This window comes from Drosophila erecta, unplaced genomic scaffold (assembly GCF_003286155.1).
Source record: "Drosophila erecta strain 14021-0224.00,06,07 unplaced genomic scaffold, DereRS2 tig00000126-arrow-pilon, whole genome shotgun sequence".
Taxonomy (NCBI): domain Eukaryota; kingdom Metazoa; phylum Arthropoda; class Insecta; order Diptera; family Drosophilidae; genus Drosophila; species Drosophila erecta.
In genome coordinates this window covers 7,112,341-7,140,075 of record NW_020825209.1, presented here as the reverse complement: position 1 = coordinate 7,140,075, position 27,735 = coordinate 7,112,341, and the positions used below count along the sequence as shown (strand labels likewise).

At 49.1% G+C, this 27,735-nt stretch overlaps 5 protein-coding genes across 10 annotated transcripts in view; 2 read left to right on the top strand and 3 right to left on the bottom strand.

Annotated features, from left to right (window-relative positions):
- Window positions 1-281: 281 nt before the first annotated feature.
- On the bottom strand, window positions 282-4,884 carry LOC6550390 (N-alpha-acetyltransferase 16, NatA auxiliary subunit). Its single transcript, XM_001977736.3, has 6 exons — window positions 4,191-4,884; window positions 3,360-3,848; window positions 2,481-3,268; window positions 1,993-2,420; window positions 1,251-1,903; window positions 282-1,173 (listed from the first exon to the last, which is right to left on the bottom strand). Exons 1-6 carry the CDS (start codon window positions 4,245-4,247, stop codon window positions 916-918), a joined length of 2,673 nt encoding a protein of 890 aa, XP_001977772.1. The 5' UTR covers window positions 4,248-4,884; the 3' UTR covers window positions 282-915.
- On the top strand, window positions 4,646-5,497 carry LOC6550389 (28S ribosomal protein S14, mitochondrial). The gene is made up of 2 exons (XM_001977735.3): window positions 4,646-5,061; window positions 5,122-5,497. Exons 1-2 carry the CDS (start codon window positions 4,999-5,001, stop codon window positions 5,443-5,445), a joined length of 387 nt encoding a protein of 128 aa, XP_001977771.1. The 5' UTR covers window positions 4,646-4,998; the 3' UTR covers window positions 5,446-5,497.
- On the top strand, window positions 5,467-10,855 carry LOC6550387 (probable ATP-dependent RNA helicase DHX34). Its single transcript, XM_001977733.3, has 7 exons — window positions 5,467-6,205; window positions 6,268-6,804; window positions 6,868-7,238; window positions 7,301-7,498; window positions 7,567-8,495; window positions 8,554-8,786; window positions 10,242-10,855. The coding sequence occupies exons 1-7, from the start codon at window positions 5,632-5,634 to the stop codon at window positions 10,820-10,822; spliced, it is 3,423 nt and encodes a 1,140-aa protein (XP_001977769.1). The 5' UTR covers window positions 5,467-5,631; the 3' UTR covers window positions 10,823-10,855.
- LOC6550388 lies at window positions 8,918-9,861 on the bottom strand. The gene has a single exon (XM_001977734.3). The coding sequence runs from the start codon at window positions 9,732-9,734 to the stop codon at window positions 9,105-9,107; it is 630 nt and encodes a 209-aa protein (XP_001977770.1). The 5' UTR covers window positions 9,735-9,861; the 3' UTR covers window positions 8,918-9,104.
- A 2,806-nt stretch (window positions 10,856-13,661) lies between the features above and the next one.
- The window catches only part of LOC6550362, a 103,854-nt gene continuing 89,780 nt past the window's right edge, over window positions 13,662-27,735 (bottom strand). For all 6 annotated transcript variants that reach the window (XM_026981915.1, XM_026981912.1, XM_026981914.1 and 3 more), the window contains 2 exons: window positions 18,164-20,141; window positions 13,662-16,016 (listed from right to left, as the gene is read on the bottom strand). In XM_026981915.1, the coding sequence (XP_026837716.1) occupies window positions 14,797-16,016; window positions 18,164-19,709 (2,766 nt within the window). In that variant the 5' untranslated portion in view covers window positions 19,710-20,141 and the 3' untranslated portion in view covers window positions 13,662-14,796. The remainder of the gene's footprint in view (window positions 16,017-18,163; window positions 20,142-27,735) is intronic.

The window sequence follows — 27,735 nt, the reverse complement described above, 5'->3', positions numbered from 1 at the left end:
AAGCCGCGTGTCCTCAATCTGACCGAATCACCCGAGGAGTGAGAGCTGCAGCTTGATCCTGTTGCTCGTAATAAAAAAAGGCGTCGTACATATGAAAAATGTCCGCTGAATGCTTAGTTCTTACTGCAATGCTTGGATAGGTGGCCATCCGCGGCACAATCGGTCAGCAAATCAAGCATGTAGACTGCGAATAGCTAGGTCGCTAGGTCGCTAGGTCGATCCAGTGGAGTCCTGCCACTCATAATCTGCTCAGAATTAGAAGACTTGTCGTTGCTTACGAATTAAGGTTTTGATTTGCGTATAATTAATTACGACTTCATATGTACATACAATGCATTCGTTAAAAATAATAAAAAATAAGGTGTTGTTAAGAAAGCCAGCGGGTGTTGTCAACAAAGGTTCCATTTGATTCAGTTTTAGAAATCCCACAACAGTGGATACAACAAGTTGGATAACTACATGGTTCGCGGTGCCGAACATTCGACGTGCGACTCCCACATGTCACCTTCGCACCATTTTACATCGGATTCCTCATCGACTTGTCCTCGGCCGAAACCATTTTGTAGGATGCTGTGTGGATCTGCCTTGCGGGCGGGTGGGGCGGAAGGGATACACCGCCAAGCCAACCGCCACCACAGATCAGATCCGATACGATCAGATAAATTAGGTCATGCCTAGAGCGGCGTGGCCTCCTTATCATAGCACTTTGTTTGTTGTTGTTAATAGTGAATTTTATTGTGGTTGCCGTTGTTTATAGAGCTAAGCTTATTCCTGTTCATATTGTTGGATGTTAGTTAGGTTCGCTTCACTTCTCGTTATTGTTGCTTTTGTTATGTTTGTTGGTGTGGTCGCAGATCTGTGGTTGCTGTTACTAACATTGCGGCCCCGGGTATTAGTTAGCAGTCTTGTTTGGTCCTAAGACGCTGCCGCTGCCGTGGCCAAAACAGACATCGGTTCACTAGAATCAACGTGAATCAACTGCTGCTGCTCCTCCTCGGCGCGCAGCTTGGCGGCCTCCTTCTCCTGCAGCTGAGCCTCCAGCTCCTCGACATTGCGAAAGATGCGGGCGTACTGGAAGCGCTCGTGGCACGCCTGCTGGTAGGAGGCGGCCTCTGCTTCGCAATCGCCAAACACATCGCCGTCCCGCAACGCTGTGTAGATTTTGATGGCCTCCTGCGGAACACAATTCAAATAGCAAGGGTGAACAGTGGCCAATCAATGGATGGGGCAATGGGCTGGCAGTCACTTACCTCCAGCCGGAGCTTTGTCAGGTTGAAGCTAGTGACCAGCTTGATGGCGGCGGCCTTTTTACTATTGTCCAGCTCGTACAGACTGCGGGCACCCTCGTATAAATGCAGTATGGAAGCGTTGTGTTTGGCAATGAACTCGTCATTGAGCTGCTGGGGCGTCTTGCTGCCTATCAGTTCTTTGGTGGCCTTGTCCAGCACCTGTTGTACGTGCTCATTGAACGGTTCCTCCTTCGCGGCGCTGGTCAACGACTTTACGAAGCGAATAATGCAGCTGTGGACTTCGGGGTGCGCGGGGTCGACGGCGCGAGCGCGCCGGATGCACTGCAGCATTAGGAGCAGTTTGTTCTTGCGGTAATACACCTCGAAGGCCAGCAGGTGCGTCTCGATGCGCTCCTTAGCAAGGTGCTGCAGCGGCTTCAAGAAGTCAATGGCCTTCTCCAGCGGATCGTCCGTGCGCTCCAGCTTCTCAGCCACCAGCTCGTCCAACTGCGGAGCATCGGGATCGGTCTCCTGGTTCGCCGGTTGCTTTGACTTCTGGTGCTGCTCGCGCTTCACCTGCGCCTGTGCGGCCTGCGCACTCTCCAGCTCAGCTTTCTTCTTGGCCTTGCGCTGTTTGCTGCGCAGCTTCTTCAGTTCCGAAGGGGGCAGGTTCTCTGCAACCAAGAAAGGTTAGTAACGGTTAGTAAAGGTCTGCTTAGTAAACGAGAAAGGGAACTAGTTGTATAGGGTGCAGTCAACATACCAATGTCAATCTCCTCAATGGTTGTCTCTGACTTAAGCGGCTTGTCGTACAGACGAATGTACACTTCGATGGCGCACTTGGCCGCCTTGAAGTAGAATGGATGCTGGCGTAGAACGTCCTCCAGTCGCAGCAAGCCAACGTAGGCGCGCAGCGTCATTTTACGCATGCAATAGGTGTGAAAATCAAACTGGTCCTCGACGATCTCGGCAAAGTGCCGCTCCACCTCGTGGCACTTCTTCAACGACTCGCCCCAGCGACCCATGCGCTGATAGGCCAGGGCACACTCCGTCTGGAACCACATGCACTGCATCTCATTCAAGTTATCCATGGCGGAGACACCCTCGCGGGTGAACTTCGCGCAGATCTCCTCTGCCTCCTGCACCATGTTGGCGCGCAGCATGTACTTGGCGCACTTTGAATTGATGTAGCTGTGGGAAAATACATTAATGGTTACCATAAGCAAGTCGGCGCAAGGGGCGCTCACTCACCGATCCGCAGTGTCCATGCTCTGGGCTTCCTCCAGCCAGACGTACGCCTCCACAGGATCGCCGGCATGCTTGAAGATACGACCCTTGGTGATGAGCAGCTCAATGAGTGTTGGCGTATGGTCGATCGCCACATTGATGTACTCCAGAGCGCGGTCCGTATCACGCATGTAGTCGTAGTGCTGCGCCAAAAACAGTGCCGTCCACACCAGTGCCGAGGCCGGCTCGACGGGAACCCCGGCGTCGGCGTCATCGCGAGAAAAGTGGCCGGAACGAGTAAGATTCTCGAAATACTGCAGCGCGAGCTCCTCGATGACGGCCGCCTTCTCCGGTACCTGGTGCAGAGTGCGCACGTTGACAAATAGCGGCGGAATGCCCTTACGCAAACCGCGGCGCAGGTACTCGTCGGTTACGACGCGGAACTCGTCGCCGTTGGCGATGTTCAAAGGCAGGCGGCGAGGGCAAAGGGCGCGCGGATACTGCTCCTGGAACACGCGATAGATCGACACGACGGCGCTTGAGTCGGTCACCTGGCGGGCGGCAATGTACTGCTCGTAGTATAGCACGTTCTCCGGATTGCGCCGGATCAGAGACTCAAAGATGGGCACTGCCTTCTCCTGCTGCTGCAGCTTGATGTACAGATCGCCCATGGTCTCGCGAACGGCCAGCTTGTCGACGATCTGGGCCTGGTACTTGGTCAGGTGGTCCACGGCCTGCTGCAGACGATCCGACTCGATGAGTATCTGGTTCTGATAGAGCAGCAGCTCCGAGTGGCGGTAATCGTGCGCCTCCTGCCCGTGGAGCACAAACATGGAACGAGAGAGAAGAAAATGTAGATGAATTGGAATACAAGATGGAAACGGCAGGGAGCCAGGTACATACAATCGACGTCTGCGACTGGCTGAACTCCTCCAGGATGCTGTTGGCCATGTCGTAGTCACGCAGCAGATGGTAGCTCATGGCAAAACCGATCCAGGAAGCGTGCTGCGAGGGACGCAGCATGAACAGGTGGTACCGCGTCTCCTTGTAACCCTCGAGGTCGCGCATTTGGATCTGGAGGAGCGACAGGTCCTTCAGGATCTGCAGGTTGTCCTTCTCCCACTTGAGCGCGTTGCGGTAGCACTTGATGGCCTCGTCGTACTTCTTGTCGCTGCGCTGGAGCAGTCCGTAGACGTGCCAACAAACGTGGGAGCGCAGGTCGTTGCGTAGACCCAGACGCACATACTTGTAGGCCTCCTCGCGGCGCCCCAGTCCGTTCAGGGTGAGCCCCTTCATGGCCAGCGTCTCGCCGTGCTCCGTGTACTTGGGGTTGGATAGGATCTGCTTGGACAGCTTGAGACCATTTTTGTACTGCTTCAGTTCGTAGCATTTCTGTTTGGTACGGAGGACAGAGGAGAAAGGTTTTAGTCAATGTTTCTCGCATCCCGCGCAGTGCCGATTTTGAGGTTATGCGACCAGCGGGCCGAGCACAAACGTCGGCGGTTGAGCAGGGCCTGCGATGGCCCCTGAAGTCGCGCATCTCGAGCAGCGGAGGCATTGCCTCCGGTTTGCTTCTGCCAAAAATAGGCACTCTTCACCTGACTTTGGCGAAAAAGCACATGGATGCCGAAGCCGGCCAAAGGCATGAACGGAGGGAGGGGGCTACACAGTGGAAGTATTGTGGAAAGATGGAGGGGAAGGGATGGGACAGCAGGGGCACCTGCACCGGCTTACAAGTAGTTTGCGGAAGAGCGCACCCTCCTTGGGCGGCAGGGGATCGCTGGAAGGCATCTCTGCAAGGCTGCGGCTGCTCCTCTCTTCGGCCTGCTTCTTCTTCTTCTGCTTGTTCGTTCTTGTTCTTCCTCAGCTGCTGACTGGGACTGGGTTTTCGCCTGGCCGTGAATTGCACCGGACTGCGGGATCTGTGGATCAGCGAGCTGAGCTGAGATGCGATGCCTCTTCTGCTGCTGCTGCTCGGAAGCGGAGCTGGACTCGATTGGCAGACTATATGGAGTAGACACACCACACACAGGGCGAAAACGGCGAACGGCAAACTGCAGGCACGGGCACGAGCAAATTTCTAAATCGACGTGAGACGGCCACACACACGCACACTGGCAAGCTCGACTGTGCACATGCACGCACTGCCGCACGCACACTGTCACACGCGTGCACGCGCGTCACGGTGAATAGCAATGATAATCGCACGCTGTTGCGAATGGGTGTGAACGCGCTCGTTTTGAATCGCGCTGCTTGGCAGTTATGTAAAACGAGTGAATTGTTAATTAAAACATATTTCAAAAGGTCGAAGGCCAGCTAGTTTTATATTTATTTTCGAAATAGATCCTCCCCCGCTTGCTTTGCCATCGAATTTGCTTTTTAATTGCCCAACTTTCGTATTCGAAAATAATAAGCAATGAATTTGCAATTCACCATAAGGCGCATCAGCTGTTGCCTATCGATAGTCCCGTGCGATAGTAAACCGACACAATAGTGAACAAAGTAAAGTGGCAAGAAGAAGTGCACCGGCGGAAGTAACAACATGAATTCTCTGGCCAGGATCGGGGGTTTTGTGTGCCAGTCCGTGCAAATAGCCGGCTGCGGGGTGAGTAAACATCGTAGGACCAACGAGGCAACACTAATACCCAGCCCATTGACCCAACAGCTGCAGCAGGTGCGCACCAAGTACGCCGATTGGAAGATGATTCGCGATGTGAAGCGGCGCAAGTGCGTCAAGGAGAACGCCGTGGAGCGGCTGCGGATCAACTCGCTGCGCAAGAACGACATCCTGCCGCCGGAACTGCGTGAGGTGGCCGACGCCGAAATCGCTGCCTTTCCTCGGGACTCATCGCTCGTCCGGGTGAGGGAACGCTGTGCGCTTACGTCACGGCCGCGCGGAGTCGTCCACAAGTACAGGCTCAGTCGAATCGTGTGGCGCCACCTCGCCGACTACAACAAGCTGTCCGGCGTGCAGCGCGCCATGTGGTAGCGCCTCCTTCTGTTAGCAATCTAGGGAAATAAACCTTGTTAGTAGTCATCCACTTTCTAGAATTTTGTTATCGTTTTGGGTACACAGCTGGGTTTGCACAGCTGACCGTCTATCGATAGCAGTGTTATTGTACGCTGGCGGGGCGAAGTAAATACAAATTTTAGAAGCTATTTTGCTTGAGCGAAAATGTCCCGGAAATCAAAGACAGCAGATAGGCATTCCTCCACTCGCCACAGGACTGAGATCAACCTTATTGACTTCAGTTTCTTGGACTGCAAGGCAGAGCTGTCGGGCCTGCTGCAGGCCAAGAGCCGCCAGGCAGGCAGGAGTCTGGTGGAGGACGAGGCAGACTTCTGGAAGTTCGTGGCCAAGTACGAGGCCATGATGCGCTCCACGGGCCAACCGGTGCTGCCGCAACGGCTCGCGGAGGCGGAGCTGACCAGCGTGCAACCGTATCACCGCAGCAAACACTTGGCACTGCGACTGAACGCTGACGAGCTGCTTCATGAGGCGCACAACGAAAAACAGGCCCAGTTCCGGCATCTTATTCTAGTGTACCTAGACTTCCGCCAGACGGAGAAGTTCCAGCGCATCCGAAAGCTGCGGCAGACACAGCGCAATCTCCCTATTGCTCGCTTCCGACAGGAATTGCGCGAGGCACTGGACACGTCCCGCGTGGTAATCGTGGCCGGTGACACGGGCTGCGGCAAGTCCACACAGGTGCCCCAGTTTCTTTACGACTTTGGCTACCGCAGCATTGGTGAGTTGGCAGCTTTCGCCCCGAGGGTGCCTTATTAATGACCTGTTCCTTTGGTGCCTTAGCTTGCACCCAGCCGCGCCGCTTGGCCTGCGTCTCCCTGTGCAAGCGCGTGGCGCACGAGCTGCTGGACGACTACGGCAGTCGGGTGGCCTTCCAGATTCGCTTCGAGCGCAGCCGGACGCAGCTCACCAACATTATTTTTATCACGGAGGGTCTGTTGCTGCGCCAACTGGCGGTGGCCGCCAACCTAGACCAGTACGACGCCCTCATTTTGGACGAAATCCACGAGCGCAACTTGTTCGGTGACTTCCTACTGGGTGTGACCAAGTGTCTGCTGAGGGCGCGGCCGCAACTGAAGCTGATACTCATGTCTGCTACCATCAACGTGGAGCTCTTCCACGGCTACTTCCGCGAGGAGGGCGCACGGCTGGTGCAGGTTCCGGGTCGCCTCTTTCCCATCAAGCTGCGTTATCTGCCGCCTCCTGCTTTGGAACTAAAAGCGGGCCAGGCGAGGTCGGCATCCAAACGCTCTCAGAGCACTCGCATCGACCCAGCGCCATTTGTCCAGGTGCTCAGCCTTATTGACCAGCAGTATCCGAGTGAGTTTAGCTATAATGTTCTTGTATGTAATAATGTTCTACTAATAAACATCAAATACCCAGCCAGCGAGCGCGGTGACGTGCTTATCTTCGTCAGCGGCGTGAACGAAATCGAATCTGTTGTGGAGGCCGTCCAAGAGTACGCTACGGAGCAGAGTCACTGGCTCGTCCTGCCGCTGCACAGTGGCCAGGCGATCGCGGAGCAGGGCAAGGTATTTGACTACGCACCCGAGGGCATGCGCAAGTGCATTGTGTCCACCAACATAGCCGAAACGTCGCTCACAGTGGACGGCGTGCGGTTCGTGGTCGATTCTGGCAAGGTCAAGGAGATGAGCTATGACGCCACCAGCAAGGGCCAGCGCCTGAAGGAGTTCTGGGTGTCCAAGTCGTCTGCGGATCAGCGCAAGGGTCGTGCTGGCCGCACGGGACCAGGCGTAAGCTAGAACCTAACCCAAGGTAGTTCCATTTCTCATACACTGCCATTTTCTGAGCGCAGGTCTGCTTTCGGCTCTACACCGCGGAGCAATTTAACGCTTTTGAGGCCTATCCCACTCCGGAAATCTACCGCGTGCCGCTCGACACGATGCTGCTGCAGATGGTGTCCATGGGGCTGCCCGATGTCAGGGCCTTTCCCTTTATAGAGGCCCCGGAAACGGAGCGCATTGAGCAGACCATTCTGACGCTTAAGCAACACGTGAGCATGAGACCGATTTTCAATTATGCATACCAAAATACAACCTGGTTTCTAATCTCTAATGGCAGTGCGCCCTCAGCGTGGATGAGAAGTTAACACCATTGGGCAGCTCGCTGGCCAACTTGCCGGTGGAGCTGTCCATCGGCAAGATGTTGCTTATGGGCTGTGTGTTCCCCGAGATGGAGCAGCTGCTGACCCTGGCCGCCATGCTAAGTGTGCAGAACCCGCTGACGAATCGCGCCCACACAGACCAGCGCTGCGTACGCGAGCGGGAGTCGCTGGAGTCTGATCAGGGAGACATCTTCACCCTGGTGCGCCTCTACCGCGAGTGGGTGCAGCTTAAGATGCGGCGCGATGGCACCCGTCAGTGGTGCCGCCGCTTGGGCATCGAGGAGCAGCGATTCTATGAGGTGACCAAGCTGCGTCAACAGTTCCAGCGCATCCTCGAGAGCTGCGGCATGGTGGTAGCCAGCGGTTCGGACTCCCAGCTGACCAGAGCCGAGCGCGCCACGCGGCATGGTGAGCTGCGCCAGCTGAAAGCCATGAAGCGCCGCCAGCGATTTGAGCAACCCCGCCAGCGCAAGTTGCTCAAACAGAGCGCTGGACGGGCAGCCGAGGACGAGGAGGAACGGGATGAGGTACAGGGCGACGACATGCGAGACGTGGATTTCCGGCTGCGGCTCGATCCTCGGCAGCTATCGCTGCTGGAGCGGTCGGCGCGACTTGACCGACACCGCGACGTTGTGCTACTGAAGCTGCTGCTCGGCAGCGGATTCTACCCACAGTTTGCCATCAGCGACGAGTTCAACTACTGCAAGGGTGGTGGCCAGCAGTTCTTCCATACGCGGCTCAAGCCCTTCCTGCTGCAGCATCCCAATTCGCACTTCGCCAAGCACTTCGAGCTGCTCAAGCTGGCCAACAGCGATCTGCTGCCCAAGCCGGACTTCTACACGCCCAAGCATCCGCTCAGCGAGCGCCACCAGTTGCTCTGCTATCAGTGAGTGCGACGCTACTGAATTGTAGCCCCATACTAATCCCACAAAACTACTCCACAGGTCACTGCTTGAGACCGCCAAGCCCTATCTGATCAACTGCATCCGCCTGCCGGCTGCTCAGACGCTATTGCTCTTCAGCTTCGCCATCGACACGAACGCGGGCATCACTCAGATTGCCTGCGACGACTGGCTGGGACTGGATCTGCCCATGCCCGGCAGCGGTATGGAGCTTCTTAGCCGGGCCATTGAGTTGCGCCGACGTTGGAGTAGGCTGCTTTACGCCAAGCTGGACGGTAAGTGCTTCCCAGGAATGTTAGGTATATTTCCACTACTAGGCGGATTTTGTAGTTCTGTAGTTCAGTATTCTTTATTTCTGTATTTCCGTGCTATTATATTCAGCTCATACTCGTAGTAGTGGAACCTCGTAGTGGAACCTGTCGATTGGAGAGGCAAGAGAACTTCCTCACTTAGCGGGCCATTTTTTTATATAAGGAAAGTTCTAGAGGTTTCTAATTGAAACATCGCTTAGATTCATCTTTCGTTCTATTAAGTAACTTTATCTTTAAGTACCTTAGAATACCTATAAAAGATCAGAAAAGCAGTTGAAGTGGCTAAATGCGAAAATCTTTAGTGTCAACGTCATAGGATCTGCTTCGCGTTGAACGGGAATTCATGTTCGCGTCCAGGCAGAATCTACCAGAAGGCTTATCCGACTGGGTTGTATCCGAAGTGCTGACAAAGGTGTTCCAGGCTTCCTTGAACTCCGGCGTATGGGTTCCTTCGTGCGCGCTGTGCCGGCGCCTCTTCTGCGCATCCTCGTGGTAAGCGATGTACGATCGAAGTTCGGCGATCCTCTTCTTTTCCTCTACGACCTTCCGGTTCAGCTGCGCCTCCATCTTGCAAAAGCCCTCCAGCTGGCGTTTGTTCTGCTCCAGCTGTTGCAACTGGCGGTAGAAACCCAGGTTGTCCGATGCCCGCTGGTCCGCCTGGAACTTGCTGATCTTGCGGTAGAGATGCTGGAAGCGCAGGGGATCCTCGAAGTAGTTCGCCACGCAGGTGGGCATGTCGCGGTTGATCTGGATTGTATTCAGCGCCTGGCCGCACAGTAAGCACTTCCTTTCTTGCGAGGATTGGCCCAAACAGGGGCCGCAGATCACGTGCCGGCATTGGGCCAAGTGGAAGGGCACGGTCGGATCAGTTTTGCGATGTCGAAAGCACTTGTTGCAATGCACTCGAAACATATTCAATAATACTGTTTTGTTCTGCGCTTTGGAAGTTTGAATTGTTTTTCTGATATTATGTTATGTTATTATGTCTAACGGTTCGAACTCAGCGGTATGGCCACTCTGCCGGGTGAGAACACTCTCGCCGTGCAATCTGTTTGAATTGTTTTTCTGATATTATGTTATGTTATTATGTCTAATGGTTCGAACTCAGCGGTATGGCCACTCTGCCGGGTGAGAACACTCTCGCCGTGCAATCTGTTCCCAAGAGACTTTTCACCATACTTTTGGGATGTGGTGTATTCAAATTAAGAGATATTTCGCCACAATATTTTAAAGCTTATTCTAAAACCATTAAATGATAGGAAAACATGATTGACTCGTAAAATTTCTTTCGTATTTCCCGTTATGATTATTTCCCGTTGATATGAAATTTACGAAAATTAAGATTGTATTAGGAGTGCGCAGTTACAGAACTTAACTTTAGTAAATGGAGCTTAGTAATTTATGTTTTCCAATTTGCAGATCTCAACAGCAAACAGGAAGCACATTCCCATTCAAGTGATGATAGGAGCAGCGCGCTGTGGCACGATCTTGTGGACTATATGGCGCTGGACGTGGCTTATGCGATTCGCCGACTGCTGCCCGCCGATATCAAGAGGCTCTACTCTCACCAGGCTCCTTCGGCACGACTCGCGAAGCTCAAGGAGAACCCCTTTGCCGTCGACTATCCCATGACTCCGAACGAAGAAAAGGGCGGCCTCAACGTATCGGAGCACGTGGTATACAGCTGCTTGGCCGAACAGAAGTGGACGACGGCCATGGACGCGGCTCTACGGGCAGAGCCATGGCAGTGCACGCGCTGCGACTTCAAGCTCGAGGAGTTCGATGTGCTGGAGCAGCTGGTGCATCGAACCAAATGCAAGGGCCGCAAGGCGCAGGGCCGAAAGTCGAAACCAACTAGCACGGAGATCTCAACGGAGGCAGCCGGGAGCTCAAGCTCCCACTCCTCCGGCGGCTATTACTGCGACACCTGCAACAAGGAGTTGCGGATGACAAATATCGACATCTTGCGCCACAAAAAGCAGTGCCAAAGTAACAAGTAATCGACTAAATAAAAGAAACTAATTATACGAAAACAGACAACAAAGTATATTTGCAAAGCGCTGATTTTTACAAAACAAATTAGCTTTTGTGTCAAGAAACCATCAACGAAAACCCAGGGCGCTTGAAATTGAAAAATCATGACATTCCAGGGACAAAATGTGCATATTTTCCAAATTATTTTTGTAAATCAGCTAAAAAGTAATGTACAGCGTTAGCTTTCTTTAATGGAGGGACCCTTCAGCTACGTTACGATGAAAAAAACCTACCGAAAAATGTTGGCCAGAAGTTATTATTCTGATTTTCCTACCACAAATTTTCCGGTTTTGGAGCAACACAATAGAATTTTCAATTAAAATCAATTATACCCCGTTCAATTGCTTTTGAAGCCACCGGGAATTTCCATTTTAATAAAATTGGTCAAAGAATGAATTTATAGAATAAATTATCCGATATGAAATATCTGATTTGATAGCTATGCCTGTTAGATACACAATAGGTCGATGCTCAAGTTGCTCTGCTTATTTCAACTGAATTGTAATTTGTAAAATTGTCAAGAGTCAAGATTTGAATTTCCACTGACAGCAGAGCTTGCAGAATTCCTCACACTTTTCCTTTGTAGCTTACAAAATAGTGTTTAGCTTAGGATGATGACAAAACGGATTTAGAGATTTGTATTGGATCTGCACCTTAATGTGGCGCTCCTTTCGTCCGTGCTGTTGTTCTCGTCTCAGGACACAGAAGCTACGCTTGTTTATGAAAAGGTCTTTGGCTGTCAAGCTGTCCAATTTTCAGATATAGTTGTGCGCTTCCTCGGCAGGACAGCTCCTTCTGCTTCGCCCGACTGTCTACTTCTTTGGAACTACATTGTTGTTACTGTCGAGTTTTGTGCTTTGCTTCCTCCAGTGTGCTTGTCCGCTTTTCCGCCAAGACAGAAGGATACAACTGAGTTTCCCGACTGTGGGATACCCACTGCTAAATTGTTACAAAATACATTGCGTGCTTAAGTGCGCCAGGACAAGCAATCAAAGGCGAGTATGTTCTGAAATGCGTTGTGTGTTTCAAACAAATATCCATTAAATGCCTTAAAAAGTAGACAGCACTCCGTTTCGCGTTGTGTCCCAGAAGTCCTGGTTCCCTTGGCGGAGGATTCTTGTTCCGGAAACCTAGATTTTTCGTGTAACATGGCTACAGCGACATTTCCGTTAATGCTGGTCAATTATACGAGCATACTCGTACATTCGTGCTGCACATTTCTGCTGAAAAACAGCATGCTCTTGGCCGGTACAAGTAAATGGTGAATTAAGAAACTTTTGGGCAACATTTTGCGATGTCTTATAAAAAAGCGTTGCATGCTTTCGGGCGTGTGCAGCATGTTGTCCTTTGCACACACACACACACACACACAGGCACTGGCTTGTTTAAAAGTTGATTTCAATATAAGTTTTATGTTGCGTAATATTGAAAAGGGCGACAGTGCCCTGGCGGGCATTAACTTTTAAATTTTCTATCATGAATCGGAGTGCTTCGATTAGGCGGACAGCTGTCGACATGCACTGCAGAAAATAGTGAACCAAAATGTGAAAATGTTGTGGCTAAAAGGAAGCGCCGTTCGAGTAAAAAAACACCTGGTTGGTTGGATTCCTTTTATTCATAGTTTATTTCAATATTTTATATGTTAGGCAAATTATGCAAAATTATAAAAAAAACGTATATATAAGAACCCTTCTATCAATTACAGTTAGATTACAATTTATAATTATAATTGTTTTGATTTTGAGCTAATTTGAACAAATTGTTCGCAACGTTACAATATTTTTAGAATTTGTTTCTGTTTCTTTTTCGGGTCTTACAAAATGCCTGTATAGAGCTTTGAATTTCTGAGATATTTATTACAATCATGTTGCGTTTGTCCAAATCCGAAAGCGAACTCTACAAATAATTACTCTGTAAATAACTGCGAATACACAAATATAAAAAAAACGAGCACAATAAAAAATGTAAGGTAACTTATGATTTACGTAATACTTTTGCTTATCTAAAACCAAGTATGGGTTGCGTGCACAGTGTACACTCGTAGTTTCGTTGATTCTCCTAGGAAATCCGCGTCAATTAACGATTTTCTAGGGGCAAGTTTGGGGCGGTACTTTACACGTCTATATCTATTGAAAGCACTGGCTCTTAACTCTCGGATCTTTCTCAGGCCTGCCTGGGGCAACGAACTATATTTTCTTTCGAGTCTTTTCCGAGATCTTTGCTGATCCCTCGAAATAAAGTAGTTTGGCAGTGCCTGAGAGTGCATTTTTATTAAATAAAAACGCATCTGCTTGGGGTTCGCCAGTGCGCTGCAGGAAACTAGGTCTATAATAGATATAAATAATAGGAAAATGCAGACTGATTGGGAATCGTGGTACATTGTGGTGCAGCATGGCAATGAATGGTAGGCGTTGTCTGGACACAACTGCAACTTTACTACTAGGGTAGCGGCATTTGGGTAGCTAGCATTCTGATTTGTCCAATGTTACCCATTGGACTTAACGATGCTTTGCGGGCATATTTGTTCTGATGTATTTCAAATGATGATGGCTGATGAATGCCTAATATGCATTCGTTTGCTTCGTTATTGGTTTGGATGCTAAATGAGTTGGGTGATAATTTGAGGGCGTGTTTTATCGAACATACATTGAAATAAGCCAACGCCTTGCCTATAACTCTTCGTTTCTTCTCAGTGGTAATGGGAGATTGGGGTATATTTAATGCCTAGAATGTCATACGTGAGTCCATGTACATACAAATTTATTTAATATATCTTTATAACTAGTACAATCGTAATTTTAGCTGCGCGCCCTCTCTCTAGACTATATGTATACATAGAAGTTTCAATTCATTGTTTTAATTGCGAATGCAAACTCTTTATCCTACCGCTAAACGCACTTAACAAACTTACCCGCTAGAAATATACTTTTATGTAGTTTAATTCCCGAATCGCGTGGTGGCTTTCGTAAAACTAAAAAAAAAATTAAGGATGCAAGTGGTTCCTTACGCTAGTATAAGTATATATCGTTAATATATATATATATATGTATATATATATATGTGTATCTATTTATATGTAGCCTAATGCGATTAACTGTATGCCTTTACATTTACAATTTTAAAAAATTTGGAAAAAATTATGTGTTTTATTCCTTTTCATTGCGCTTGAACAAACTGTCGTTGATCTGAAAGTTCATTATGTATACTTCTTCATAATAGGATATTTGTTGTTCTAGGGTTCATATAAGTTTAAAATTGTGTGTGTGTTTATATAGATGTATGTCTCTTTATATACGAATAATGCATTTTGTACCGAACTAGCTATAGTCTACACAAAAAAAGGTGGTTTTAAAATTGGGTTTTACGTATATCCGCCTATACGAATTTGGGATTAGATGCTTCTAAAAGCGACTTTATCGCCCTAACGGATTTGAGTCTCTGTCTATTTGCTTTTTAACCATCATCCAACTCGCTGAAGATTACACATTTCTCGTCGCACTTTCCCTTCTTCTGTTGTGTTGCATGTTCATCGATTTAATTACTAAAACCTACATCAGTCGTTTGGCACACAAGTCACGCAGTGGCGTGAGCTACGGAAGAGAATCCTTCCGCCGGCTATTTTTACAAGCCGCAACAGCGGATGTTGACGCTCATGTTGATTTTCATGATGATGTTGATGTTGATGTTGAATTTTGTTGTCGACTGGGGGCTGCACCCCTCCACGCAATAAAGTTATCAGCTCCAGCTCCAGCTCCAGCTTCGGTCCGTCATGGATTCCCCATTCCTCGTCCACTGGATCCGCATCTGCTGCTGCTTGCTGCTGTTAGCAACGACATCACATCACATCGCAACACATCCCATCCCATCCCATCCCATCCCATCCATGGCCATCTTATCCCATGGCCAGCTACCGATGATGGGGATCGCCGTGGGTGCCAAACTAGACCTCGGTGCCGTCCTCGCCCTCGTCGTCAAAGAGCTGGCTGGTGCTGCCCTGGCCGCTGCGCGTCGTCGTCACGGACATCTTCTTCTTGGGCTTCGGTGGTGGGCGTGGTGGGATCTTGGCGGCCTTCGGGGAGTCGCCGCTGCTGCTGGCGTGGCTTGGCGACACGGCAGCACCCGAGCCGGGTGAAAGGTAGGCGGCGTGGCCCAGTCCGGCCCCGCTGATGCTGGAGCCGGGCAGTATCGTGATCCCCTGTTGCCGAACTCCGTACAGGGGTTCCGTGTCCATGGAGCCCAGTCGCTGCTGCTGTTGCTGCTGCTGCTGCTGCTGCTGCTGAATCAGCTCGTGTATGGGCTCGTAAATCTTGCTGGCATTGGTCGCCGAGGACACCGATGTCAGGCTGGGCGTGGCCGGAAGGGGCCGGTCCCGCATCGAGTACTGCAGACCAGTGCCTTGCGAGCCGGCGATCTTGGTCAGATTGAGGGTGGAGTTGCCGCCGGCGGTGGTGCGCAGTCCCAAATTATCGTACACGGGCTCCGCCTGTAGTTCCGCTGTGGTGGCGGTGCCTGTCTCGCTGGGATTCGGTGATGTGGGGCTCTGGAATTCACTTAGCTGAATGGATCCATGGCCAGCGGCACCGGACGTACTGGGCGCCCAGCTGGGGGCGCGTGGCTTGCGCGGAATGGTCATGTATCCCTGCTTCATGACCACGCCCGTGGCCGGCGAGTAGACGACGGGTGCGGGCAGGAAGGGCGATGCGGTGGCCAGCGGATGCTGCTGTTGCTGCTGCTGTTGGTGCTGCTGCTGCTGCTGCTGGTGCTGCTGCAGTTGGTGGTGGTGCTGGTGCTGACGACTGCTGTTAGCGGTGGCGATGAGCGCCAGGTTGCGGGACTTGGGATGCTGCAGCGTCATGAAGCCGTTGTGCGGAGCCGTCATCGTCTTGGTGCCGTAGATGCTGTGCGGCGTCATGTGCGTGTAGACCGGACTGGTGAGCGACGGCGGCGAACGGATGCCGTAGATAACCTGGTCGGGGATGTTCGACTGCGAGGACTGCATCGAGGGCGAGGTGGGCGGCACGCGGGCGGGAAAGGCCAGCAGATCCGGTGGCAGGCTGTTGGCGTACGCATCATCCACGTAGGTGTGTCGAGATCGGGGCGTGGTCGTTGTGTCCGACATGGCCACTGAGACGGCCTCTTCATCGCGCGAGTGATTGGCCACTGGAATGGAGAAGGCGGTGGTATATATTATTAACTTTCCACATCGGTATCTGCCGCATCTGTCATAAATGCTACTCTACCGCGACACATTAGTAATCAGTTGCTATTGGTCACCAACTCCATGGAAACATTTACGCTGTACTTTAATCGCACTCCTTTATGGAGTTCCTGTTGAATACGTTGAATACAGATGATTTCCCTTTGCAATTACATTTCGAACGGATATAGGATATAGTCGCATATATTCGCAGGAGCTGTGTTGCGTGGACAAAGAGGAGGGATTAATTCCGTTTTATTTTTCTACAATGTTTTATGTATGCGGGGGACATTCAATAGTTACATATGTGGCTCGCAAATCCCTCTGCGGCTTAATCCGGCGTCCGCTTCCGTGGCAAATAGTTTTGACAGCCATTTCTTTTGGAAAATAATGATTCTTGGCTAATCCCCCGTCGCCGGGGAAGCGGAGCACACTTGGCACATGTCACTGCTCGTTTGGCCAATCGGACAGGGAACACTGGGCTTAAGTGACACGGGTTCGGGTCAGCTCAACCCAGTCCAGTGCAGTCCATCAATTGCATTCAATTGTCTTTCCCGCTGTCAGTGCAATCCAATTGTCAACGCCAATTGGCTGCTTTCAAACTTGTTTTAGTTTGCTGTATTATTTTATTGAATATCCCCGTGCGGCTGCATGTCACCACAAAAGTGATGGATTATAATACGCCATAACCAAGCCATGATAACACCAACTAAATCAGTTCGAAAACGCTGTATTCCATGCATCCCTACGCCACTAGCTTACAGCTCTAATATACAAGCTGCTCAAATCAGTCGTGGGCACACTAAAGTCCTTCTGCCCATGACCGTATATGCTAACACAAGTATTTGCAACTAGTAAATCTAGATTATGCTGCTGTGACTTTGCCCTACTTATCCCATCACAAAGATATCAAGCCACTTGTTCAGTCTTAACACATCACATTTATGTATGTGCACATATATGATGACTGATGGCTGGCGAATGTGGCACATGAACTGCGAGATTAGCTAATAGATTCATCGCGAATCCACGTGATTTACGGGGCTAATTCGGTTTGACAGCATCGCTTAATATCGCCACGAATGCGACTATGTAGTGCTGGTGTGTTTGCCAAACTTTGTTGGTTCTGTTGGCTTTGTTGGCCTTGTTGGTTGTGTTGGCTCTGCTCTCCCTGATCCCTGATGGTTGATGAGCAATTGGAAATTTAAAGCAAACAAGCGACGGCCTGCCCCAGGAGAACGAAGCCAGGAAAACCATATGGGAAGCCAGGGCAAATGAAATTTCGGTGTTGCCTTTTCCGCGAAAATACAAGTGAGTTTGCATTGCCACCAGAATTGGCGTGGTCATTCCGCTGACAATTGTCCTGGAGGGCCATCCAGATGGAAACTCTGTCCAAATAGAGACGAGCATCCTGTGTTAATAGGCGCCTCGCCTCATTTGCTGCACCGCCGCAATGGTGGCACATAAAATGGGTAATCTAGCTCGTTATTGCGTTATTAAATCGCAAAATTAATAATGAATTAGCAATGAAAAGTAGGTTGGCATGTTCCCCCTTTTTAACCTTGTCATGTTCTTTATTAACATTACACGGCAATATGCCTGTTGTTCTGCTCAACGACAATGGCAATTTATGATTTTTATTGAAAAAGCCAGGCAATAATCACAACTGCTGATTGAAACGACTGGCGAGTAGCAAATGCATTAGGTGTGGAAGAGGTAAATGGAAATGGACCCACACTTTGGGCTTAGTTGGCCACTAAAAACGCACTTTTTACAAATTATAAACATTAATGACGAGATAAAATATGCAATCATGGGCAGCGTGCGGTGTTAGCATTTTGTCTGGCAATAAAAACTTAAATTCTTCTCCCATTGAATGTGCAAATGCAATTCAATATTAAAATAGTTCTGATTGGCAGAGTTTGTCTAGGCAGCCATAATTACCATAGTATAGCCTTTTATTGCATTTTTATTTTTAGAATTGCACGGCATTAAATACCCAGCTTCCTTTTTTCCACCCAATTAATTATAGCAACCATTTTAATTATAGCATTGCCCATTTGGCATGTAAAAATTTGAATAATGTGTTTGAAACATTCGAAGTACTCACCATAGACCGTGTCGTCGAGCAGTGTCTTCTTGATCTCGAGCACGTCGTCGCCGCCATCCACGCTCTCGATGTCCGTGCGCCGCGGTGGCTTCTCGACGGGATTCACCTCGTTGAGCAGGCTCTTCTGCATCTCCATGATGACGGAGCCCTCGAGCATGGAGCCGTTGTGCGTCTTGTCCATCTTGGAGGAGATCAGCCCGTCGCCGCTCATCATGGTGGTGTCCTTCTGGTAGGTCTTGATGCGACGGCAGTACCAGAAGAGCGTCAGCACCGCCACGAGCAGCAGGAGCAGCAGCGTGGTGATGATCAGGCAGATGATGAGGAACATGTTCGTCTGCGGATCAATGGTTGGCGAGCCAATGGCACCCATGCCCATCCCGTCGTTGGCGGAAACGGCGCCGGCATAGTCGCCGCTCACGAGCAGCTGGAACTCGGCCTCCGCACGGCCGCCCCGGTTGTCCGCCACACAGGTGTAGGCGCCCTTGTCGGAGGCCCTAACGCCCACGATGCGCAGCTCCGAGGTGAGCACCTGGGAGGACTGGTCCGGTAGCTGCTCCACGGAGGTGAGGACGCGAACCCGCGGATCGTACTGCTGCAATGGCCGCTTGTTGTACACCCAGGTGACATTGGGACGCGGACTGCCGACGATGCGGCAGGGCAGCGAGATGTTGTCGTGATTGGCCTCGATGAAGGAACGCACGGAGCCCAGGATGCGCGGCCGGCAGGCGAAGTTCTCCGAGGGCACCTCGCTCCACAGCTTGCCGCGCAGCTGGGGCGGCTCCTGGCAATCGGTGGGCGGTGTGTAGAGCCGCTTGCTGATCGCAAAGTCGCGGAAGTCCTGCAGCTCGCAGCTGCAGTTCCAGGCGTTGCCCTGCAGCGACAGATGCATCAGCTTCTGCAGATCCTTGAACGTCTCCTTGTGCAGGTGGGCGAGGCGGTTCTGCTCCAGCGATATGGCACTCAGCGCCATCGTGCCGGCGAAGACGTGCAGCTGCACCTGCCGCAGGCGGTTGTTCCGGAACTCGATGCGCGACAGGTAGCTCAGGTTGACGAACAGGTGGTTGGGCAGCACCTCGATCTCGTTGTTGTTGATGATCACGTTGCGCAGCTTCTCCAGGCCGGCGAACGTGCCCGGATGCAGCTCGCGTATCCGATTGCCCGACATGTCCAGCTCGATGAGGATGTGCAGGCCCTTGAAGGCCTCGCGATGCACCTCCTGGATGGTGCAGTTGCGCAGAAAGATCTTGTGCACATTGGGCAGCCCGGCCAGTAGGAACTCCTCGCGCCGCAGCTCGGGTATTTGATTGTGGGCAAAGTCCAGCACCTGCATCTCGTTGCTCATGTCCTGGGGAATCTTGGTCAGCGCCTTGTTCTTGCAGTCGGCGCTCTTCTTGCCCGAGTTCCACTGGCAGTGGCAGGTGCCGCAGCTCTGCATCCAGTCGGTGGTGCCCGCGGTGGGTGGTGGCAGGGCCATCAGGAGCACCAGCACTCCCAGCAGCAGGAGGATACCCAGTCGTCCGTTTCGTTCCGTTCTGTTGCCCATCATCGCTGCTTGTGGCTCCAAGTCCGTGGCTCTTATGGGTCAGATTTGCCGTGCGTTCTGGTGCGGCTGTATCGGGATTTTGTCGCTAATCCGCGACGACGAGCCGCCGAACACGTGCCAATAGAGGCAGCTTCGCAACTACGAGCTGCGAACGAATCCAAGCTCCGGATTCCGTAACCCGCTGACCCTGGAATGTGGATCCCGGGTCGGTTGGTTAACTGGCCACGCCGCGTGCGCTACGTGCTCCAAACTCCGGCCCTTGGCTGCACGGGTTAATCCTTTTGACGCACTGTTAATTTGATTTCTGCACCCTGCTCCTGCCACTTGTTTTGCCACTCCTCGATCCTTGCGAATGACAAGGTCGTGATTAATTAATGTCCCGGCGGACAGTGTTGGGCTCTAAGCTTCTCCTGCTCTTGCGGCTGCTCTTTCCACCTGAAAGAAATGCGAAAAATGCAGAGAGTTTGTCAATTAATAAAGTGTTCCGAAAAGCGTGGGCTCCACCGGGACATGGACCGAAGGATACGGACACGGATGCGGATGCGGGGATTGGGGATAGCCGGACCCAGGGGTTGTTAACGAGGCAAAAGGTGAGACATTAGCGGCTAGGCCAGCAGGATCTGCCTTATTGGCAAAAGTTTGTTGTGTGTCATCAATGGGATTGGGTAATTAGCGCGATATTCGCAGCTATCGCATAACACAACATATGTATACTTCTATATATACATATATATTTGGTGTATACATATATATGGTTTGGTGTGGTCCCGAAATAAGAGGATTATGTGTTCCATGGCTCGCAGGAGCAGCAAGTTTTATTACAAATTGATTGCATAGCTCCAATTTGCATATATTTGTATACATGCGATGGGTTCAAAGGCTCTGACTTGCAAACTACGCCAAAACTAAATTTGAGCCAAAGAATCATTAATTAAAGATACATTTTCTGGGCATTTAACGCAGCTATATTGCGTTGAATGCTGATTAAACTTTATTTATTATTCTAAACACTCGTATACAGGAATGTTAAATATTCAGCGGAAATGATTAACACTAATGACGCCTTTTTTATATCAAATCATAACGAAATATATAACAGCGGATTATATTGGTACAGTTGCCTATTAAGATAATAATTCCCCTTATCATGCAGTTGTTTTTCACTCTCGAGGCGTTTCTGCGCGCAAATGTGAGTGAATAAATCAAAAGGAAGAATGCGCGCCATAATTAAAAGGGTTTTCGGGTGGAGAAAGTGGATGGAGAAAGTGGTAGGATGCGCAGCAACACGACATGGTCCAACGACTGGGAGCAGGAGGAATCTCCGAAAGAGATTGACAGCGGGACGACAAAGGCAGAAACAAGGACTCAGATTCAGATTCGGATTCGGATTCGGATTCGTCCTCGTCCCCTTAATCTGCCGTTTAGTCCTTTTTCTTTTTGGCCAGCTCTTCAGGTGGCAGAAAAGCAGGGAAGAGCTGAGAAGAGCGGAGAACAGCAGCGGCTTGATTAATGAAAATGTTGTTAAACTGTGACAGTTTGCGGCTTCTAACTGACTTGCGGCATCGCTGCCAAGCTGGCTCGCCCCCCTACTTTTCGCCATCATATTGGGATGAAGATTGGAGAATGTGGAGTGGGGAGTGGGCAGTGGGAAGTGGGAAATGGGAAATGGGAAATGGGTGGCTTTTCTCTTAAGCAAGTGCAAACAAGACACAAAAAATGGTGAGTTTGTGCGGCTGAAGGACCGCCTCTTTAGCATTGAGCCGGGTATTCCGCTTTAATTAAGCGCTATTCGTGACGTCAACACTTCCGATGGCCCCAAAAAAGACGCCACGTGCTCCTGGCTCCCCAGTCGATCCATTTTCGGTGCCATGGCGGCTACGGGACAAATATTGGTTCAACGTGGCTGCACCGCTAAGAAAAACTTTATTTAATACCGAAAGCCTCTCCCCAGGCCACAGAATGTATTTAATATTTAAGAACTTGAAGTTATTTCGAGGAAAGAATCTGCCGCATATTGAGCAAATACTCTGGGCACTAAAAGCCGATTGAATGTTACAGCCTATTCATTTAATGTAGAGTAATTTAATTGAGGCGATTTCAAATACATTTCTATTTCCATCTCCTGAATATCTTGAATATCCCGCATACTATCACTGCCTGTGATGCCTTTATTGCCGGCTTATAATTACAAATATTGGTAAATAAACAGAAAGAAATCTATATATTTGATGTGAGTGTGATACATTTCTAGATGGCCCAGATTGCTTTGCGTTGGGGGTTTGGGTTCGGGTTTGGGTTTGGATTTGGGTTTTCAAGTTGAAGTCTTCAGGAAAATCAAGAGGCGGAGATGAGTGGGCTTTCCATTCGACGATTCGCACATTCGTGTATTCAGTTCAGTTGGGTGAATATACTTTGAGTATGCCCGTGTGTGCTGTTTGCTTTCCTTTTGTTTGTGCACAATTTTGTAATTTTTTTTCTATTTTTTTTATTGTTGTTTTTGCCGCTGCCTGTGTCAGCGGTTTTTTTGCTCGGATAGAAAAAACCTCAAAACAAATTAAATATGCAAATAAAAGAAAAGCGGTGCAATTTTTCGCTTTGTTAAATATTTTCTCAATGGGTTTTCGTTCGTTGTTTTGCCAGCCACTGAGTTCTGGGTGTTCTGGGTACTGGGTACTGGGTGATTGGCCTGGGTTTGGGTTTGGGTTTTAGAAAGCTCCTTCAGTTGGCGAGGATGGCATTTCGTGCGGAGAGTTGCCGGCGAAAAACCGCCAAACTTGGATTAATACCTCAAACTTTTGGAATTGAAATCGCAGCCATTTACAACGAACGCCCCACAAAACTTTTGAGTTACGCTCTGTGTAATATGTGTGGCGCTGTGAAGTTGTGGAGCTGGCAAAACAGCCACCCAACCCAGTAAATCCTTGCCTTTGTCCCCGTCGGCCAATTACCATATTTAGCATACTTGGTTATACGCTTTGCTCGGCGGGATTAGACGAAACTATATGGTATAGTATAGTGTATATGAGTACATCCTGTATTAGCATAATACTGAATTTACTATAACACCAGCGAACGGCAGTCCACGTAGTGACGAAGCGCACCGGTAGAGCGTTAAACGTAGTCTACAATCGCAAATAAGAAATATTAAGATATTTTTGTATGCTTCAACATGACCTTGAGAACACCCTCGATTATTCCAGAGCAGCACAGCAGTCCATTAAGCCTAAAAATGTGAATGCCTTGGCATGCCAAATGTAATCTACTTCCTTAAAAACCAGTTGGGAGCCAAATAAAATCAGAGCTTCTAAATCTAACTCAATCCAACCACGGCAACGTGCTCAAAATGCAAAAATATGATTTCAATTTCATCTTTTCATCACATTTATAAATAAGGCAATACAAATTGATTGTTTTATAAATAACTTAAGTCCGTTTCGTCCCATTCCATCCCATGTCGTTGGTTTCGCGTTCTCGGCTGCAAACTGCCATCGAATTTAACGTTGTCATTTTATTGGCAATTGCGGTTGTAATTGCTATATGGTGGGCAGGCCCCATATTCAAATGATTCGAACTGAAGTGAACCCGAACCGAACTGCTGAGTCCGTGATGAAAGTGTAGGGGCCTGGACTTTGTGTCCGCGGACAGCAAATCGACGGACAGGCGGGCTGGCCATTGTCTATTGCCAGATTAAATCGATTTAAACAAATTTAATTGCTTTGGTTTCGGTTTTCGTTCATTTTATGGCGTCCCATTCACTTTTTCCTGGCTCTATTCCATTTTTTTGTATTTTTTGTATTCTGCTCGCTTTGTTTTCTCGTTTTCCGCTGTTTTCAGTGCTTTCGTTGCGTTCGTTGCTTTCGTTGCTTTTGGAGCTTTCTGTGCTTCTCCTTTTGTCGTATGCCAATTGGCAATGGCATTTTAAGTGTGTCTATGCAACAAAAGTTGCTGAACCGTTGAAAGCGGACAAGAATTCAATTTTTTTTGTTATGCTGTCGTCACAACAATTTGTTACTCAATGAAGCGCATTTATTTTCCTTTTATGATTTGCCCTATTTTTCCGATCCATTCGCGTTAAAGTAACAGTGGCAGTAGCAATAGCAATGTCCACATCAAGGGTTTTTAACCACCCAGCCCCAAAGCTCCGCTCCTTTGCGTATTTTTACATCAGGGTTATTATAATTCTGGTCCGAATGTTGGCATCATAGTGTTTATATCTACATAAGGACTGGCTGTTTTCACAAACAGGCGAAAAATGAAGCACGTTGCACATGCATATCAAGTATAATTCAAAACGAACTTGTTCCTTTGCGATTGTAGTATTTAAATGGTATTACTGTCAGTAACATTACATTTTCATTTAACATTTTGGTATTATAAAAAAGCAAATGGGTTTATATTTGAGATAAACTCATTTTAACTTATACACTTAGCTTGTACAATTTAACTGGTACCATTAGCAGGTAAAATAAGCTAAAGGTAATTACGTTAGGCAACTTGTTGAATTCCAAATAAAGTTTCAATTAAGTCAATGAGTAACACTCGCTGTTAGGGCATCCAAACTTCGGCTCTCCGCAGGCAACGTGCCACTCCTGTCCGTAATTGCTCCGTGAATGCGATTGTTAATCTAGCTTCAATTCAAAGAGCCACCCATAAAAGCATGTGCCCGGTGCTTTGGCGCTTGAAGGGGGACAAAGGAAAACATTTTTATATACATATTAGCTTTTCGTCGCTTTTCCTCGCTTTTCGCCACTGATGGCGACGAACGATGCAAGAACACTTCTTCACATGTGTTTTTGTTTCGCAAAGTTCTATTGGTGTTTGCTCTTTCGCCAGCAAAACTTCTGCACTTCCGCACTCCTGCCAAATATGGTTATTTGTCCTTGTACACGGCGAATTTTTGTGGCCAAGGAGGGCTGCACATCAATTGTTCACAATGCAAATCCATTTAAATTGGAGTTGTATTAAGATATTATACATCATCACCCTAAGATGACCTGAAGCACCAATGCAATATGATTTCAGGGCTAAATTGTACCGTGTACTTGGTGGACATTTCCAATGAAATGGGGTGTTCAGCCTTCTATTTTCCGCGTGTTTTGCGCATAAGTCAGGCTATTTGCGCACAGTGCACTTTAAGCCTATTTGCAAATTACTCTGTGTCGAATTGGTGCCCAAGTGTTGCTCGGTTAGCCGCGCTTCAATGGTCATTGCAATCATTTAGCTGAATGGAAATGGAAGTGGCAGTGGCGGTGGAAATGGAAATAGAAATAGAAATGGTGGGCACGACCGAAATTGCTATCTTCCCGTCGGTCTGCCATTTCTTTTAGTTGGATGCTTTATTAAAAAGCGTACATGTCCAAATGGAAAGTGGGGGAATGGAAAGCGGGGGATATTTGCAAGATGGGAGTTGGTTTTCCATGAAAGGGCGGAATTCATGGAATTTTATAAACTTTCTGTTTATCATTTGTTGATTTAAGCTGACCAAAAGCAAAAAACCAATAAACGTTAGTGAGAACGGGTTAACAGATACCCTTTACTGCGCTAATAGAGTAATAGTCTGATGCGAACAGTTTTTGGTTGAGTGTATAAATATTTGCTGCCCAAATAAAATCTCATTCAGTTTGTAATTTGGGGAATCAAATGCAGGATCAGCATACTTTTAATCAGCCTTCATTTTCTAGTAGATACATATTTACATTTTCCTTATTTGGCTACTGGTACACAACTTCTAAGTTTAATGGCAGCGGTGATGAAATGAGGATGAAATGACCGCACTCTATATGTACTTAATAGCTTCGAGGATGGCTCATTACTTGCGCCATAAACGTGTGGCCACAATTAAGGCGTGAATGTGGATGTGGCACAATGTGGGCAAATTCGTGGGTATAATGTATTTATTTCCATTTTTTGCATGCTTGCGCCAGGTGCGTTGGCCAATCTGCGTGGATTGAAATCGCTGCCAGGTGCATTGCATTTCCATATCGAAAATTGGCAAGCTGCACGCGACGGCTCAATAAGCCGCGGTGAGTCGCGCCTGTCAACGTGTCGCCTGCCAATCAAGTGCCGTGTGTAGTAGTTGGGATAGTGAGCTGTGGCATCCTTGGTGCATCCTGGTGCAGCCTGGGGCCTCCTGGGGCTTCCTGGCGCGTGCTGGGTGTACTCCCCGCCAGCTCATCGAGGCGTAATCAATGCCACATTACATGGGGCATGTTGCACCATTATCATCGCCGTCATCATCATCATGACCAGCATCATCTCTCGCTTGTTGCCACGGACAGGACACAGCGACATTTCAAGGCTTCATTTGGTTGCCAAGTAGTGGGCGGTCCGGCTCGGGTTCGGGTTCGGGTTCAAGTCCAGCTGACATTTGCCGGAGGCTGGATACCAGAGCAATAGTTGCTAGCGAGGATGTCGGATGGACGCAACTGTCATCTGGCTGCTCGGCTGCTCGGCTGCTCGCCTAATCAAATATTCAATTTCTTGCTCCTGCCCGCCGCAACTTCATGGCTCCTTTGGCTTGGCCCCCAGCTTGCCCAGCTTGCCCAGCTGCAGTTTGTTTTTCAATTTCAGTCGAAGCTGCGACGACTTGCGCCTCGCCTTACCTCCGCCACCTGCCACGTGGCCACGCCCCTTTTCAATTTGCTCCACTTCGGGCGCTGCCAAGTGGGAAGTGGCAAGTGGCAAGTTGGAAAGTTGCAGAGTGGGCTAGTGGGCAAGTGGGCAAGGGGGAATCCTCCTCATCAGCGCTCCTGCATGCATAGTGGCAGTGAGCAGTTAGTCGGGCAGCCAACAGGCGACAAAACTTTCGCTATCGAGAACGCCGCAAAGCAACGGCGCAAAATCGCACTACAAAATGAAAAAAAATGTAACTTTCTTGATTAAAGTCTCTCTGCAACACAAATCAGTTGGCGATGACGGGCGTGAGGGCAATGTTTGAGGTGGCGAAACTTTGTGCACAGCCTGCGGTTGCAAAGTTAAACTTTAGCTCTTGCTTTAGTCTAGACAAGATTGCCCTATGGATTTTCTTCATCTCCTAACACCACACTTGCAAAAACATAAGCCATAACTTTGCGAAACGCATCATAAAAATGTCTGTCTTTCAAGAAGAATTCCGTTTTGGGAAAACTCTTTCCAAGTTTGGGAACAAATATTATGTTCGATGTTGGAACTGCGGTTTTATTCGAACAAGAATGCTAACTTAATGCAGTTGATTTTATTCGAGTGTAGTTCATGATTGATTCATATGGCCAGACATGAAGGCTGGAAAAGTGTTGGACTTGATTGCTGCGATTTGGATAATTTAGCCCCAAAGCTGGCAGCAAACGGCTGAATAATATTTCAATTCATATAATTCACCAAGAAATTGGGGGAATTTTATTTTGACGCATTAGGGACCTTGCAGTTGTTGTCGCCCCACTCGTAAAGCACTTTGCGCATTATTTAAGCTTTTTATTTTTCATTTGAAATAATATCAGCATAATTTACCATCTGAGCTCTATATTCTGCCCCGCAGATCGTCGCTTGAATAATTGATGCTTGGGGAGCCCCCTTGCTCGTCCTGTCGTCCTGCCATCCTGGCCATCATGGCCGTCCTGGCATCCATCGCGCCATCCTCCATCCTGGCCATCCTGGCATCCTCCCATCCTGCTGTCATGCCACGCAAATGGCCATGACGTTATGAATTTCTATGCTTAAATCGTTAACGGGCGGGGCGTTGAGCTCAATATTGTGCCACTCATTTACGATGCACTTACTCACTCACCCGCCGGGCGGGCCACACACACACACACACACTCTGAAGCGGGACATTACACGCAACTGCGCTGCCATTTTGCGTAGAGCCCCGCCATTTGCTATTCGCCATTATTCGCCATTCACCGTGCGCCATTTTTGTAATACAATTTAATTTGTTTTGGGCCGAGACACGGCGTATACTCGTACTGAGTATCGCGGGCTTACGCTTACGTCATGTGGCCTGACCACACACACACACGCACACACACGCACACACACACACGCACACACGCAA

What these genes read in the sequence shown, in the direction of transcription:
- LOC6550389 (XM_001977735.3), top strand. Translation starts at nt 4,999, where the DNA reads ATGAATTCTCTGGCCAGGATCGGGGGTTTTGTGTGCCAGTCCGTGCAA. An exon ending in TGCAAATAGCCGGCTGCGGG is followed by an intron (nt 5,062 to 5,121) that starts GTGAGTAAACAT and finishes TTGACCCAACAG; the next exon opens with CTGCAGCAGGTGCGCACCAA.
- LOC6550390 (XM_001977736.3), bottom strand. Translation starts at nt 4,247, where the DNA reads ATGCCTTCCAGCGATCCCCTGCCGCCCAAGGAGGGTGCGCTCTTCCGC. An exon ending in CGCTCTTCCGCAAACTACTT is followed by an intron (nt 3,849 to 4,190) that starts GTAAGCCGGTGC and finishes CGTACCAAACAG; the next exon opens with AAATGCTACGAACTGAAGCA. An exon ending in AGCATGGACACTGCGGATCG is followed by an intron (nt 2,421 to 2,480) that starts GTGAGTGAGCGC and finishes ATTTTCCCACAG; the next exon opens with CTACATCAATTCAAAGTGCG.
- LOC6550387 (XM_001977733.3), top strand. Translation starts at nt 5,632, where the DNA reads ATGTCCCGGAAATCAAAGACAGCAGATAGGCATTCCTCCACTCGCCAC. An exon ending in CTGGCCGCACGGGACCAGGC is followed by an intron (nt 7,239 to 7,300) that starts GTAAGCTAGAAC and finishes TTCTGAGCGCAG; the next exon opens with GTCTGCTTTCGGCTCTACAC. An exon ending in TTCTGACGCTTAAGCAACAC is followed by an intron (nt 7,499 to 7,566) that starts GTGAGCATGAGA and finishes CTCTAATGGCAG; the next exon opens with TGCGCCCTCAGCGTGGATGA.
- LOC6550388 (XM_001977734.3), bottom strand. Translation starts at nt 9,734, where the DNA reads ATGTTTCGAGTGCATTGCAACAAGTGCTTTCGACATCGCAAAACTGAT.